The sequence below is a fragment of the Trichechus manatus genome, unplaced genomic scaffold, assembly GCF_000243295.1.
Source record: "Trichechus manatus latirostris isolate Lorelei unplaced genomic scaffold, TriManLat1.0 scaffold00053, whole genome shotgun sequence".
Lineage (NCBI taxonomy): Eukaryota > Metazoa > Chordata > Mammalia > Sirenia > Trichechidae > Trichechus > Trichechus manatus.
Genome location: NW_004443989.1, coordinates 12,030,964 through 12,047,048, shown reverse-complemented (window position 1 = coordinate 12,047,048; position 16,085 = coordinate 12,030,964). Strand labels below are relative to the sequence as shown.

General features: G+C 54.6%; 1 protein-coding gene across 1 annotated transcript in view; it reads right to left on the bottom strand.

Moving 5' to 3' along the window:
* ACSF3 (acyl-CoA synthetase family member 3) overlaps positions 1-16,085 on the bottom strand; it is a 91,571-nt gene that overhangs the window by 17,129 nt on the left and 58,357 nt on the right. The window contains exon 10 of the mRNA XM_004377806.2: positions 10,797-10,955. Coding sequence (XP_004377863.1) covers positions 10,797-10,955 — 159 coding nt within the window. The remainder of the gene's footprint in view (positions 1-10,796; positions 10,956-16,085) is intronic.

The following is a 16,085-nucleotide window of genomic DNA, read 5'->3' as shown; positions in this document are numbered from 1 at the left end:
AGGAGAAAGGTGGGGTGCAGAACTCAAATTCTAGTAAGAAGACCAGACTTAATGGTCTGACTGAGACTGGAGGAACCCTGGAAAGCATGGCCCCTGGATTCTCTATCAGCTTAGAACTAAAACAATTTCCAAGGCCAACTCTTCAGACAGGGATTGGACTGGACTGTGGGACATAAAGTGACACTCAGGAGGACTGTGCCTCTTAGCTCAAGTAGATACGAGAGACAGCTTCTGTCCGGAGGTGAAATGGGAAGGTAGAGAGGTTAGGAGCTGGCTGAACGGACTTGGGGAATCGGGTGGAAAGCAGGAGTGTGCTGTCACAGTATGGGGAGAGCAATTAGAGTCACATAACAATCTATGTATAAATTTTTGTATAGGAAAAAATAAAAATAAATAAATAAATAAGGAGGCTCAGCCTCATGCTGACAAAGGCAGGGCCTGGCAGGAACCCTGGAGGTCTGGAGGCAGGGTCCATGCCCTTCCCATATTCTATCTGGTCTCAGAGTCGGAGAGGCTGGGACGGAGCGGACACTCATCCATTCGTTCAGCAAATATTCCTCGACTTCCTGAGTGAAGCTTTCGTCCCAAGGAGAGTTGGTGGCTGGGGGAGATGCCAGCCCGTAGGAGTGAGAAGAGAATAAGGTGGGGGTCCCCCAGTGGGCTGAAGGGTGAGCAGACGGATGGCAGCAGGAAGGCCAATGTGGTGGTCGGATTGTGTGTGTTTGGGGGACAGATGAGGTGGAGGGGTGGGGGTGGGATCTGGCACCATCGACACCTTTGGTTCCTTAAGCCCTGGGCCTGGCCCCGTAGCCAGGTTGGTGCAGTGGGGTCCAGCAGAGCTTCCTGTCCATTAAATGCCTCCCGGGGACAACAAAGGAGGGGGCACTGGGCACGGCATCCAGGCCAGAGAGACCGAGGTGGTGCCGCCTACATCTCGTGTGCATGGCAGTGGCCTAGGCTGGGGCCTGGACAGTGCAAGGTCACACAGCATGCGGTCAAGGCGCCAGCGCTGTCTGGTGGCAGTGGGGGGTGCAGTGCGGGCGAGGTCTCAGAGTGTGGTCCAGGACCCCAGGACAGTACCCAGCTGGTTTGGGCCCTGCTCTTTATTCAGAAGTCCAACGTGCCGTCAAAGGGTGCAGTCTTTTTCTACTATTTTTAAAAAGTCATTGAGGTCCTTAAAAAATATACATAGACAGGTAGACGTTGACAGCAGATAAAAGAGCAGTGGCTGGGCTGGGGCTGGGGATACTTACTGTCCCCCCCATCCTGGCCCTCCCAGCCCGATGATTCTGGAGGTGGCGGATGGAGGGCAGCCTTCGGTCATCATCTTACAGGGACACTGGGCAAAGAGGCTCCTGCGCGTGGCAGGTGCTGTCCTGGCCTCTCTCCTAGGCTGCCCCTGAAGCCCAAGCATCAGCACTGCTGGTAGTGGGGAGCCCCATCCTACCCAGGTGTGGCCTTGGCCTCCTGCCCAGCAGCTCTGACCCTGGCCTTGCACCTCCCCCCGGCCCCCACGGGGACAGAACATCAAGTCCTGGGAGCCCCCTGTTTCCTGTGTGCCCCAAGCTGGGTCCAGCCAGGGCCAAGTCCCTTAGGTGATAACCAGCCCCAGCTAGGCTTGCTGAGTGCTGAGGTAGGGGCAGGGGTTCAGCAAAGGATGTTCAGGCTGCGGACCTGGGTGGCTCTTTCATCTGGCGGCTCCGCTGTGGCCTGCCAGCACCAGCAGGGGGCAGTGTGGCTCCAGGGAAGACAGTTGAGCAGGGCTGGGGAGGGTGGGCTGAGCCGGGTGCCGTCCCTCCTCCTGTTGCCTCCCCATCCTCCCCAGCTTTCCGCACCAGGCTGAGCTGGGCTCAGGTGGGGGGGTCCCTTTCTGCTGCCACCCCATGTACCCCTCCAGAAATGGGGCCAACGCCTGCTTCGTGGCTGCCCAACATCATCACCCTGGACCCCCCACGCCCCTCCCAGAGGGGAGTGACCCCAGCAGACATTCAGCGGGGCCCCTCAGTTCTCCTTGGTCTCCTTCCCTCAAAGCCGCCATGGTAGGGCAGGGGTCATTGAGAAGGGGCTGCCTCAAGCCAGGCAGGGGGATGGCCAGGAGCAGGGGGTAGGTCTGCTGAATCTGTGGTCAGGGCAGAGGTGGCCTTGGACAGCCAGACCCCCTCCTGTTCCCCTGGCCCAGAGCGCCCTGCAGCCAGCCCCTACCCCCAGGGTTGACCCGAATGTGCTGGGGCTCCAGAGGGGTGGAGGTCTGGGGTCCCATCACAGTGTCTATCAGACAACGCTGTCCTCGGCCCAGCCCAGTTGCCCAGGTACTGGCCAGTTACTATGAGGGGTCCCTCAGTCCCTCGGAATAGGCTCACCAGTGCCAAGGGACATGGGTGCAAGGCTGTGAGAAGGAGGGTGGCCAGGCAGAGGTGGCCACTGCAGATCCAAATGGGTCTGGTTTCCAACCCTGTTTATGCATTTTAACACCATCCCCAGGCTCAGCTTTGAGGGGACTCTCCTCCATGATCATTCTCCCATGGACAGGATGCCATGGGGCCAGGCAGCCCATGCACCCAAGATCCACACTGCGTCTAGCTTCCCACAGGGAGCTGGCTGCTGCAGGAGCAGGGGTGAGGCTCAGAGGGAGCGCCAGGCTCCCTCGTAAAGGGTGCACACATGGTGGGGGAACTAGGGGGTTCTGGGAGGGGAGGGCTCCTTCTGGAAGGTGCATCGGCCAGTGGGGGGTAGTCTGGATGTGCCCCTGAGAGCCTGCTGCGCTCCCCTGTTTGGGTGCCATGGGGGCCCTGTGTCAGTCCCAGCCAGCGCAGGCTCTGGCCCCACCTGTCCACTCTGGTGCCCTTGCCTCTCAATCAACATCAGGTGGACTGGTGACGAGTGGGGAGCACAGATCCCAAACAGCTGTATAAATCACACTAATAACCACTCGGATGCTGTCAGTCGCTGTCACAGAACCCACGTTTGGCCAGGCCCTCTGTGCTGCGTTTGATCTCTCCCCACAGCCCCTGGTGCTGGGGAAAGGGCCTGTTGGTCACCTCCTGCATCTGCATTTCTCTGGTGGTTTCTCTGATGGCTGGGACCACACAGGGGCCTGAACCCTGCCCTCCCACTTGTCCCAAGGGGAGGGGATTGGCCCGCTGGGGGTGGGAGAGATACGGTGCTAATGGCCTCAGATGCCATAGGCTACAGGAAATTAGATGGGAGTATTGGTGCAGCCTAGAAAAATAGGTAAGTGGAGCAGGACCGAGGCCCAGGTCACACCTGGACACACCTGGACACACCTGGACATACCTGGACAGAAGCCACAGGTAATTCAGTGGGGACTGGTGGACCATTCCATAAGCCACACTGGGAAAATCAGTTGTTCTGTATGGGAGAAACCAGCGCTCTACTTCATGCCACACCAAAAATAAATTCCCAGTGAATTAAGGAAGGACTTAAATGTGGAAAGGAAAGCTTTGTGACTTTTTAGAAGAACATATGGGAAAATATATTTAAGACCTTGGAGTAGGAAAGGATTTTTAGACAAGACACCAAAAACTCAAACCATAGGAAGTAAAGAGTAAGGCATTTAAGTACATTAAAATTAAAAACATCTGTGCATCAATAGACAGCATAAACAAAGTAGAAAGACAAGCACATAACCAATGCATGATCTAGAAAAATATCAACAACCTAATCAAAAAGTGGGCAAAGACACGCTCAGGTAATTCACAGAAGAAGAAGCCCAAACAGCCAGTAAACGTATGGAAAATATTCCACGAGGTAGCAATCTAGGAAATACAACAATGAAGTTTGTTCATGCTGATGCTGGCACAGAGGTGCACTGTGGCGTTCTCACACCTGCAGAGGGAGGGTACCTGGGTCCTGCCTTTTTGGAAGGAACTGGGCAACATCTGGTCCATCAAAGGTACCCTTGCCTGCAACCCACAATTCCACTCCTGGGATGGAACGTTTTCTGGACAAATTCCTGCACACGTGCCCCAGAGGCAGCGAGCACAGAGGCTCCTGCAGCTTTGCTCAGAGGGGGAAACATGGACCACCTGGATGCCCAGCAGTGGGAGGGAGGGTGTTGAACTTAACCAGCAGGTAAGAAGACAACTAGAGTTTCTCTATCCACACATTAGACGTTGAAGCTAGACGTCGAAGCGTGACGTGGAGCCCAAAGCTGTAGAATAATTTGAACTCCGTGATGCAAATGACCTCAGTTTAAATGACATACAACAATACTACCTGTCAGTGATGGAAGAACACGGAATCCCTGGCTGTGGTCCCCTCCCAAGGGAGCCCTGGGTGGGCCTGAAGACGGGCAGGGAACCTCAACTCTGCCATGTTTACGTCTTAGAAGATCGGAAGTAAATATGGTATGAGGTTAAGGCTTGAAAGGCTTGGGTGGGAGACACAGGCTGGGCACTCTGCCCTCTTCCGTCCTCTGGATTTAAAATGTTCTTTCAAGCACCACTGTAGAGTCCACTGTTCTCGGGAGGGAGTAGCGGGTGGATGACACACAGGCTGATCTGCAGGCAGGGGTTCTGGGGGGCCCCATCTACCTGGTAGGAAGTGAAGGGTCCCAGGCTTGAGCCCAGTGCTGGTGGCAGTGGCTGCCTGGTCCCGGCACATCCCCAGCACCCCCTGACCCTGCTCTGGCCAGCACTGGGGGGAGCTGATGTGTGGTAGGGGGCTTCTGAGCCCTGACTGGCATCATTTATGGGCATTTATGTATCCATGTGTGTGCATGTCCGTGTATTTGTGCGTGCATGTGTCCATGTGTGCATTATGCACATCTACATGTGCACATGTATGTGTGCACGTGTGTGTGTAAAGGCGGCAGCCAACCCAGCTGGCGTGGGGTGTTTTCTTTTTTAACAAGAGGTGCTCTCCCCTAGTAAGGCAAGCCCTAATGGGAATGCCGAGGGGGCGCCGAAGATGCGCTGCTTGTTGCTGTTCTAATGGCTTTTACTGCACGGTGGTGGGGACAGGGCTGGCAGGCTGTAATGAAGTGGACTGATGACTTAATGGCCCGAGGCCATTACAGAGCAATTGAACTGTGTGTGTATGACCAGACTGCCAATGGGGAATGTGTTGCAGCCGACAGATATGGCCGTGGGATGGGGGGAGGGGTGCAGTTCAGGCTCCCAGAGGACCCAGCACAACTGACCTGCCACATATGCTGCCACCCTACAGTGCCCCACATGGACACATGCATATCCCCACAGGGAGCTTCACACCCAGAGTGTACATGCAGACCACACACGTGGCTGCACACACGTGCATGGTCCACACGTGCAGATGGATGCCCACCCCAGGGCATTTTGCTCCTTCCACTGTGGGCCCTGACACACACAGGTATGTGCACTTGTGGGTGTGCACACATTCATGTCTGTACATGCTCAGGCCTGCAACACGCTCAGGTGCCACAGCAGTCACCAGTGCACCACACTCCCCCACATGTACACACTTTATACACTTGACAGTATGGAGCCCTTATGCACAGCAGCACACACTCATACACACGTCCACATGCCTGAGCCAGGTGCGGGGGGGACCCCAGGAGGGGTGAAGCCCTAGGGGAGATGATAGCTGTGCAGGCTGAGGGCCCACGTGGCCTGGGGCAGGTTAAAGTCGGGCAGAGGGCTGCCTGGCCACTTCCCAGTCCCACACTGAGAGAAGGCAGCATGGCATGGAGAATCTGCTGTCCCAGAGATGTGGGTGAGAACGGAGCACCTTTGCTGAGCTGTGACCCAAGCCTGGACTGTCACGGATGAGGCTTCCCACACCAGCCCTGTGGTCCCTGTGCTCAGGGGCAGATTAACCAGTAAGCATGATATGCACCGGCTTCCAGTAAGCAAGGTATGCACGGGCTTGTGTTTATTTACTAATCTGTGGCGCACAATTTCAGCTGGGTTTTGCCACGGCTGATGTGAAACCCAGATGAAATTGTGCACTACAGATTAGTAAGTGACCACAATTAAGCCTGTTTGTACCTTGCTTATTGGGTAATCTGGCCCTGCCTGCCCTCAAAGGGGAGGACTCTGAGGAGAACCTTAAGGCCCCAAGAGGCAAAGTAATGTGTTCCAGGTGCCTGACTAGCCAGCCTGACCTGCAGCCTTAGCACCCCCTTCTGCACTTGCTTCCAGGGTCGTCACCAACTCTAGACACAGAGGGGGATGGGCCCCTAGATGGGAGGCGCTTACAAGGGGACACTGAGGATGGAGGTCAGTGTGCTCCCTCCAGGGCCTTTCCATGCCTCCTGAGGGCCCCTCCCTACATGCTGTCCTCACCCCCTCTGCTGACTGCCCCGTGTGCCAGCCTGGGCCACATCCTCCTCTGGATGGAAAGTCACCGAGAGCATGGAGGCACATGCAGTGACACCAATGACCAGGGGACACTGAGTAGAAGAGCCTCCTGGTCATGTGCAGACTGGAGTGTGGGTGGCGGCGAGATCCTGAGACCCTACGGAGGCAGGGTGGGAGAGTGGACATGGGAGCCAGACATGGAGACACCACCAGACCCTCCGCCCATGGGATGTGGGGCTGCCAGGGATCCTTCTTTTTTTTGTTGTTTAGATTTTTTAATTGTACTTTAGATGAAGGTTTACAGAATAGTTTCTCATCAAACAGTCAGTACACATATTGTTTTATTACATTGGTTAACAACCCCACGACATGTCAACACTCTCCCTTCTCGACCTTGAGGATCTTTTTTTTTGGTGAAAATATACATAGCCAAAGTTATACCATTTTGAAAGTTTCTACACATAGAATTCAGTGACATCGATTACATTCTTCCAGTTGTGCTGCTATTCTCACTATCCTTTTCTAAATTATTCCATCACCATTAACTTCAACTCACTGTCCCCTAAGGGATCCTCTCAACATTGGCCGACTAACGTGAGGACACAGGGAAGTACGGAAGGTGGTGTTTCCTGTGGCTGCTGTAATGGATTACCACAAATTGAGCAGATTAGAACAACGCAAATTTAATCTCCTATAGCTCTGGATGTTGGAAGTCCGGCAGGGGTCTCACTGACCTAACGTCCAGGTGTTGCAGGGCTGGCTCTTTGGGGCTTCAGGGAGAATCCATTCCTGGCCTTGTCCTGCATCTGGTGTCCCCAAGGCTTCGAGGCCAACAGTGATGGGATGAGTCCTCACGCTGTGTCTCCCTGGCCTCTCTCTGTTCTCTCATCTCCTGACACCTCTGCCCCCCTCATTTAAGAACCTGCTCCACATTTAAGTACCTTTGTGTTCACAGTGGGCCTACCTGGATGGTCCAGGATCATTTCCTCCCCGGAGATCCATACCATAACCATGTCTACAGGGCCCCTTTGCTATGCGAGGGAGGGCTTCACGGGCTTCTAGGATGTGGCCATTGTTGGGGCATCCTTCCACTGTGAGCAGCATCTCCCTGACGGCCAGGCTCACGGGGGCTCCAACACCCAGAGCACTGGTGACCCTCAGAACTCCAGGGATGCCTGGGCTGCCTGTGTCCCGGTGACCAGGTGTCCTGGTTCGTAGCTTCCTCAGCTTCTGCGGACCCCCTCACTTCCTGACAGCAAGTGCTGACGGGCTGGGCCAGGCCCCTTGGGATGTGAGACAGGCCACTTCAGAATGTGTCAGCCAGCCATGGCCTGGGGACCTCCCTTCTCCTTGAGACAGGTGGGCTGACTCAGCCCATCACCACCCAGGGCACCACTGCAGCACACAGCCCCCTCCCCTAGGCGTCCCCCCAGGCCCTGACAGGCTTCCCAGCTCAGCTCCCAGGTACCAGTTCCCCTCTAATCCCAGTGGGCTCGCTGGGGGCCTGCCTTCCCTGGCACCTGTCCCACCCCTTCAGGGGCCCAGCCCATCAGCAGGCCTGGATCAAACACCTATTCCCCCAGAGTTTCTCTGTGGAGGGGGTCTGCCCCCCTCCCCCCGCCCCCACCTAATGCTGACCCCGGCGTGAAGACTAAGGGCCTGGACTCAAACAGAGTTGGTTCCCACCCTATCCCTCCTGCTTCCTTGCTGTCATCCTGGATATCACTTACCTCACAACCCTCAGTTTCCCCAGGCAAGAAGTGGGATGTGCTGAGAAGCAGGTGTGGGCAGGCACTGGGGGTCTGGCCAGCCGCATAGGCACTGCCATCAGTGTTTGCGGACACCCTGCTCACGGAACAGAAGACCTCTACATTCCAGCAGTAGGGGCTAATGGTCCCAGGACGAACCCTGTCCATCTTGCAAACAGGACCTGCTCTGCAACCTCAGGCGCAGTTCTCCTCGCCCCCTGCGACAGCAGTTTACCCACTCCCACCTGGGCCATCCATGATGTGCTCCAGCGCTCCCACCGCGCCTTATTAATGGCCATGTCAGCACCTCCCGCCAGGGCCGGGTGTGATGGATGGGGAAGTGCCCTCACTGCCATCCATCCAGTGACCCTGTCCCTGGTGTTGCTTGCTTAGGAGTCATGGGTGTGGGACATGATAATGTGATATTGATCTATCTGGTGAGTTAGGAATTTACTGCATCGTTGATGCCGTAACAAAGACTACACTCACCCCTCCTACAGCAAGGAAGTGCTGCCCAGTCTCCTGCTACACCACCGGCCAGAGGGGGGAGTCCGCCCAGAGAGCTCCACCCAGTGAGCAAGAGCCTGCTCTGGCCTAGGGAGGTGCCAGAAGGGCCCCCAGCTGCAGCCATGACAGGACACACAGATCAGAGGTTGAGGGTGACTGTGCCCAAGTCCAACGCTGACCAAGAAAGGTAGTCGCATGCATGCCTACGCTTGCCTCGCATCCTTCCCTCCCTCAGGCACATACCCAACACTGGGGTCCTGTCCATCTCACCTCTGGCCACCTCTGGCCCCAGGATCCTGCCCTCTGCCACACAAGGGCAGAGACGGCGCTGTGCTATTGCTTTTTCCTTCTTAGCAAGGGTTGGGCGTATGGGTCTGCTACTGAGGAGGAAGAGATCAAGATGGGGTGGTATCAAAGTATGCAGGGGCCAGTGTGAAGGGCTCCTGCTGGCCCAAGACAAGGTGGTTCGAGCAACACAATTCCATGTGATAACCGACAACACAGGAATCCCAGCTGAGTGGGAGTGACCAGGGCATGATGCCTCACTGAAAACTGGCCGTTAGAGGCTCACTGAAGTGCTCATTCAGCACGAGCGATTTCCAGGGTGAGTGTTCATCTTTCTGAATTCTACTAATAACTGGGAGGAATGACGGCACTAAGCCCCTATCTTGGAGTCCCTAAGGAAGGAGCTGCCCTGGCAGTGGCTGTCCAGGGCCACGTGGCGAGCACCGATGAAGAGCCAACGGACGAACAGAGGGGCAGCCTGAACGCGTTCTCACTCACAGACCCTGCCCTCGCGTGCAAGGGGAGCACCGGCCCCACTGTGCGCTTAGTGCATGGGACTTTCGGTGGGGGGGGTCTGAGCCACAGCTGGGGCAAGCCAACTCTCCCCAGTTGTGGGGTCTGCAGGGGGAGGTCTGCTTCTCCACAAGGCTGACAGCATTGGCCAAGAGCTGCTCTAGATGGAAAGGAGACAGCAAGGAGACCAAGGTGTGACACTCTGGGACCCTGACCCACACAGCATCGGCAGTGGGGTGACAGAGCTGGGTGCTACATGGCACAAAGAAGTTGTCTGTTCTGTGGGCAATGGGCCCCATGGCTTCGTCGTTGCAGCTTTCAGTTGTAGGGATGAGGCACCAAGGTCCCACCGCTGCACTCTGAAATCATTCTGCCTCCGTGCCATCCTGGCTGCCGGAGTCTGAGCATCCTGGAGGCTGACTTTGGCTGGAGGACGCCCAGCGGTCTTGCTGAGCCCCTTAGACTGCCCTCCTTCATGACACAGATGAGGAGTTAGGCTGCCAGCAAGGTCACTGACCATATCCTGGGGAGGGAGGCAGGAAAAGTGCACACAACCGCTTCACGCTCATGCTTTACAGGATGTGTTCCTTTGCTGTGTGTGGCTGCTTCCCGGGATGACGGTACAGGTGAGCAGCTGCCAGAGACCCTGCGCCAGCAAGGCCCAAAGTACTGACCACCTAACCCTTTAGGAAGAAGTTTGCCAGCCCGGCTCTGGAAAACTCTCTCTGGCTGTATGGTGGGAGGGACCCTGGGGCTCACAGCAGACGGCAGGGACCAGCAGGAAGCCATGTTGTCACTACGTGACCCCACCATGTCCTCTGGTCACCTAAACCCAAAGCACACCCCTGAGGCCTCCCTTTGGGGGAACTGAGGCATTGGTGCTGGGGCATAGTGGGCAAAGGGAGGATGAAGGCCACTCTCAGGATGCATAGTGGTCCTAGATGGCCAGCGAATGCAGGCTTCTGGGAGGAGTGTGGCAACACACAGCTGTGCATGGGGGTGTGCATACACATGCGCTAATGTGTACATGCCTGCGCTGCCCCCACACAGGCGATGCATAGCAGCAGGAATGATCACTCCCTTCTCCAGAGGTCTTTATTCATCTCTCTTCGGGCCTCCGGGCAAGTCCTGTCTCTACAGACAGGCCACGCCTTTCTCCACTGGTAAAGACCAGCTCACACAGCACCCGGCATGGTGACTCAGGAAGCTGCCCCTGCCTTCACTGTTGACAGATCCCATTCCAGCCCCAGGTCTCCATTCTGTTCTGATTTGGGGCATCGAATTTAAGGGGGGCCACTTGGAAGCCATGGGGGGCACGAAGCAGCACTTGGTGTGCATGGGAGGGACGCTCAGTGTGAGGGGGGTGCTCGGCATGGAGGGGGTGTTGGGTTTGGGGGGCTCCCAGCATGAGGGGTGTGCTCAGGGTGGCAGGGTGCCTGCTCACCCTGCCCGGCCAGATATCTGCACACCAGCAGGTGGCCCCGGGTCCCGCGGGTAGAACTGGCAGAGCAATTCCTTCTTGTTGATCTTCCCCATCAGGTTCCGCGGAATCTCCTCCACCACCAGCAGCTCTGAGGGCATGGCATACGGGGCCAGCACACCCCTGCAAGGACAGCACAGTCAGACTGGTGGTGGGACCGAGGGAGAGTCATGGTCAGGTTCAGGAACATGCCTATGTCCAAGAGCCGCCCACTCACCCACCTTCGAGCTACCATCCCAGAGACGTGGTGAGGTTGGGATGCCCTTGCACACGGGCAGGTCCCAGGCAGTATCCTCCTCAGTGACCCAGAGCTGTACCGACAGGGACCCACGTACTACAGGTTCTGGCTGCTGCAATGAGCCCAGCAACCAGGTTGGAAAGGAAGACTCAGGACAATCTGTATTTTTGGATAATGTGACCTCTCGGTAGAAAATCAGATAGAACCCACAGAAATGTACTAGAACTGACACGGGAGCTCGGCAAGACTGGGGACAACCCAGGGCAGAGTGAGGCTGGACAGGAACCCAACAGAATCGAGTTGTTTCTAAAAGTTAAGTTTCCCTCATAGGGTGCAGTGCCTAAGCAAGGAGTGGGCACCTTCCCCTCAACTCCACTGAGCATGAGGCACAGGGGTGAAGACCTTTACTTAGGAGAGGAGACAGACTATAAATGCTACTGCACATTTTTTTTTTTTAAAAAAAAAAAAGGCAGTCAAAGGGAAAAAAAATAATTTAAAAACCATTTTTAAAAAAAGGAAAAAAAAAAAAAAAAGACCCCAAAGGGCAGTGAAAACAGCATGGAAAGAAATGCCACTAAGAAGCCAGCATCCAGGAACATGGCAGGGAGCCATGCAGCCAGGGGGCACACCACCTGCGGACCTTGACAGGGACTCTGTCACCTCTGCTCCACGTGCACCCCCCCCCACCCACTGAGTGTGTGCAGCCACCGTGCCACCTGCCTGGAGCCGCTGCCTGCTCTGGCAGGTGGCATCCATAGCACTGGTTCCCATGCTCTGTGCCAGGGCCCTGCACCCCGACCACTGTGCCCCCAGCTCCCTCCTGCCCCCCACGTCCTCTAACCCAGCCCGTGCCGTCACCGTGAAGGAGGGAGAGGTAGATGCCCGTGCTGAGGGCCACGTGTCCCCTGCCTGGCTGTTTCTGACATGGTGAAGGCCAGTGTGAGTGACTTTAATGAGCATGATAGGGAGAGGGGGACAGATTGGGGAGGAGAAGCCGCTGGACTGGCACTTGGGGATGGTGAGATGAGACCCTGGTACACCTGGCCACCCCCCAGCACTCTGCCCACCTTCTCTTTCAACTCGGCCTCTCTCCATGCCCAGGGAGGGAAAGGTTGTCACGCTGGAGGCTATTGCCAATGGGTGATGAGAAGATGGAGAGATTAATAACGCAACAGTGATGTATCTCATAACCAACAAAGTGGTTTTCCAAACGCTTCCATGCAACAAAGCGTCTGCAAGCCAGCTGCAGGCCAGGAGCCCTGTCTCTGCTGGGCCAGCAGCAGGCACGCTGGCTCACAAGGGCAATGACAACACTGGCCCACACCGCCAAGGAGGCTGATGTGGGGAGGAAGGGCTAACTTCTCAGAGTCCTCAGGCTCCACTGAAAATCTTGTCACAGAAACACATTCAATTACATGGGAAAACGTCCAGCAGGTTTCAAAACAGCATAGAGCCCTATGAGATAGGTATCGGGTGTCCTGGTGGGTCCTTTCTCCTGTGTTCTACTTTCTGGGATATTTCCTTGACTTTTTTTCTAATCTTCCTATTAGGTTTATTTTGGCTGTTATATATTTTATCTTTTTAATGAGGCATAATTTACACACGGATTGTAAGTGTACAGTTTGATGAGGGGTGTGGGTGTATGTGTGAATTAAAAACAAACAAACAAAAAACCCTTTTATTGAAGTGAATCCTCTCAGGTAACCAGCACCCAGAGCAAGAACACAACTTCACTGGTATCCCAGAAATACCCCTGGGCCCTCCTAGTCACTGCCCAAGCCTTAGTGGAACCGGGGCTCTTGACTTTTAAGATCATGAATTAGCTCTGCCTGTGTGATACTGAAAAGATGTGGTGGGGTGGATGCTTGGTCTTTTTCCTGGTCACAGGACAGTGCTCAACCATGCACCATTAAGTATGAGGTCACTTGGTGTTTGTTTGACTAGATTCTTTTTATCAGATTGAGGAATTATCCTTCTTTTTGAAATCTGCTGAGAATCTTTGTTATAAATGGGCAAATTTTGCAAAACCTTCTCTGTATCTATTGAGATGATTATATGGTTTTTCTTCTTCTATAAATACGTTGAATTACACTGACAGACTTTTGAATGTTCAATTAACCTTGGATTCCTGGCTCAAGCACCACTGGGTCATGATGCCTTGTCTTTTTCATTAACTGATTTAATTTGCTAGTATTTTGTTAAGGACTTTTGTGTCTATGTTCAAAAGGGATATTGGTCCACATCCAGTATTTTGCGATATCCTTGTCAGGTTTTGGTATCAGCGTAATGCTGGCCTCATAGAGTATGTTAGGAAATATCCCCTCCTCCTCTATTTATTAAAGACTTTGTGTAGGTTTGGTTTCATTTCTTCTTTAAATGTTTGACAGAATTTACCAGGGAGGTCTTTTGGGCCTGATATTTTCTTCATGAAAATGTTTTTTAATGTGAATTCAATTTGTTTTAATAGATATAGAGCTGTTTAGGTTTTCTAGTTTTGGTAATTTGTGTCTTTTAAGGAATTTGTCCATTTCATCTAAATTGCTGAATTTATTGGATGAAGTAGCTCATAATACCCCATACTGTTTGCTACTGAGCATAGGATCTATTGTGATGCCCCTTTTTTCATCTCTGACACCTGCAGTCTGTGTTTTCTCTCCTCTTTTCCTGATCAGTCCACAGGCCCATTTTCAGGCAGATGTACAAGCACAGCAGCCTTGTCCTGAGAGGGGCAGAACAGGCAGGGGCTCAGGCCCTTGGGGATAAAGGTCTGATAACTCCCTAGCAAGCAGCCTGGTTAAGCAAGGAATGACTCAATAGTGAGGGGATTTGGGACAGCTGGTGGAGAAGTGGGGTGATAGGATTATTTAAGGCCTGGAGATCAACTGTAGCCGTGGGGGCTAATCTTCTTGTTAGTTTCCTAGGGGACACAGCCAACCAGAACCCCAGAGGAGCAGTTCCCAGGTGGGCAGTGGGTCTGAAGATGCTAGTGGAGAGAGAGTGGGTATGTGGTGCTGCGTCCAGACCCCTGCCAGGGCCCCCTGCCCTCCCAGGCACAGGAATGCCCCTTCCTGGCACAGCCCTGGCCTCAGGTTATGCCTTCCTGGGGGTGGCCCATGGCAGTGAGTGGCTAGGGGGCATGAAGTCCTAGCGTGTCACAACCTCGGATGGTGTGGAGGGCCACCAGCCCTGAGCGTGCAGGACTGGCCCATCACAACCTGGGATGGCACGGAGGGCTGCTGCGGCCCTGAGACCCACACGGCCATCTCAGGCCCCAGTGGTGGCCACACTGCCAGCCAGCTTCCCCTGCCCACAGCTGTGACCCCGCATCCTTACAGTTAAGTGCCCGTTAAGTCCTCTGCTCATAGTGCTCCATCTAGGGGTCATCTCACACCTATATCCTAAGCTAGAAGCACCCACACAGGCCCTGCCAGGTAAGGCCAGGCCCCAACTCTTCTCTGAGAGGCAGAGGGCAGTACCTTGAGCATAGCACTGAAAACCAGAATCCAGGTCCCTGTGGGAGATGAGCTGTCTGAGGATGAGCAGGACCTGGACCTGACCACCCAGAGACCTGGGCTCTGAGGGACTCTCGAGAGAAGCGCTCTCAGCACAGGATACACGTCTTTCTTTCTTTTTTAAAAAACAAAATAACTGTTTAATCAAAGCAGCAACTGGCCAACTAGAATCTTCCTTGCCTTTGTTAAACTGTCGTCTTCCAACTGTGATTTTGCAAGTCCGGGTGAATCTTTAATTGCCCAGCTGTGCTGCCCCTGATGAAACACAGATCCCTACTGTTTGTGAAATCATGTTGGATGAGCCAAAAATATCTCAAGCACTAAGGAGAGGGAGGCAAGCTGGGGTGGAGGAATGGCACAGGGTGAGGGGGAGCAAGGAGAAGATGTCTTGGGTTAAAAAAAAAAAAAGAATTTGAGGGGATATTTGTCATAAGAAAAGCTACAAGCTTCCTCGCCAAGCTCGGCACCATGGCTTTGATGCTTCCAGTGGATTCCTCTCTCTGGGGCTGTTTGTCCTGTCAGCATTGACGAGGACAAGACGGTCAGGTTGGTCCTGGAGTGACCCTCAGGTACCTGGCTCAGGGAGGAGGCTACTGTGTACCCCTCAGATGCATCAGAAACCTCTGGGGACAAGACAGGGTGGGAGAAAAGGCACTGGGGGGAAGGTTGGGATGAGGTGAAGGAGACAAACAGAAGGCAGGGTGAGGACGGACAGGACAGACAGCAGTTGGTGAGAGGAGGACAGACAGGCCCAGGCCCAGTGTGGGGAAGAGGTTCTTGGCCTTTTCCTGGAGGGACAAGAATTTTCAGGTCATCAATGGGGGAAACAGGTGAGGGATGGTCAGGGGTCTTTGTGGAGCCTCAAAGGAGGTGTGTGACAGGGAAGGGAGGTGGCTCTGGTGGGAGGGTGCAGGGGAGCAGTTGCTGATGGGGCCCCAGGTTCTGCCTCCCTGGGTCAGGTCTCTGGAGTAGAGGGATGAACAAGCCTCTGCTGGCCAGCCCGGCAGAGGGGAAGAGGAGGGTGTCGGGTCATGTGGGAGCCCTGCACGTGCTCCACGGTCTGCCAGCCAGTTTGGATCTACTCGGAGTCACAGCCCCGCTGGTCTAGCAGCGACTAGCCTCACGCCTCTTTGGGATTTCTAAAACCAACAGACTCACTGGCTGACCTGAAAAGCTTATCTGTGAACATGTGTTCCTGTGACCTCAGGGTGCTGCCTCCAGATCTCACACCAAGATTGGGAGATGGGAGGGCAGGTGATCCTCACATACATAACTGTATGTGGTTATGCCATTTAGTGGTGGAATGGGAAGGGGCTTCTGGCTCGGCACTTGGGTTACCAGTGTTTCACTCGAGCCTTTTGCAGTGGGGGAGAGACCATGTCCTTCAAGGCACCTACCTTGCCCAGCCCTTCCAGCCCCTCACCTCACATGTCTGAGAGAGTACACCCACAGCAAAGGTTAGCCCACCCTTCCTCTGTCCTCACCCACAGCCAAGGTCAGTCC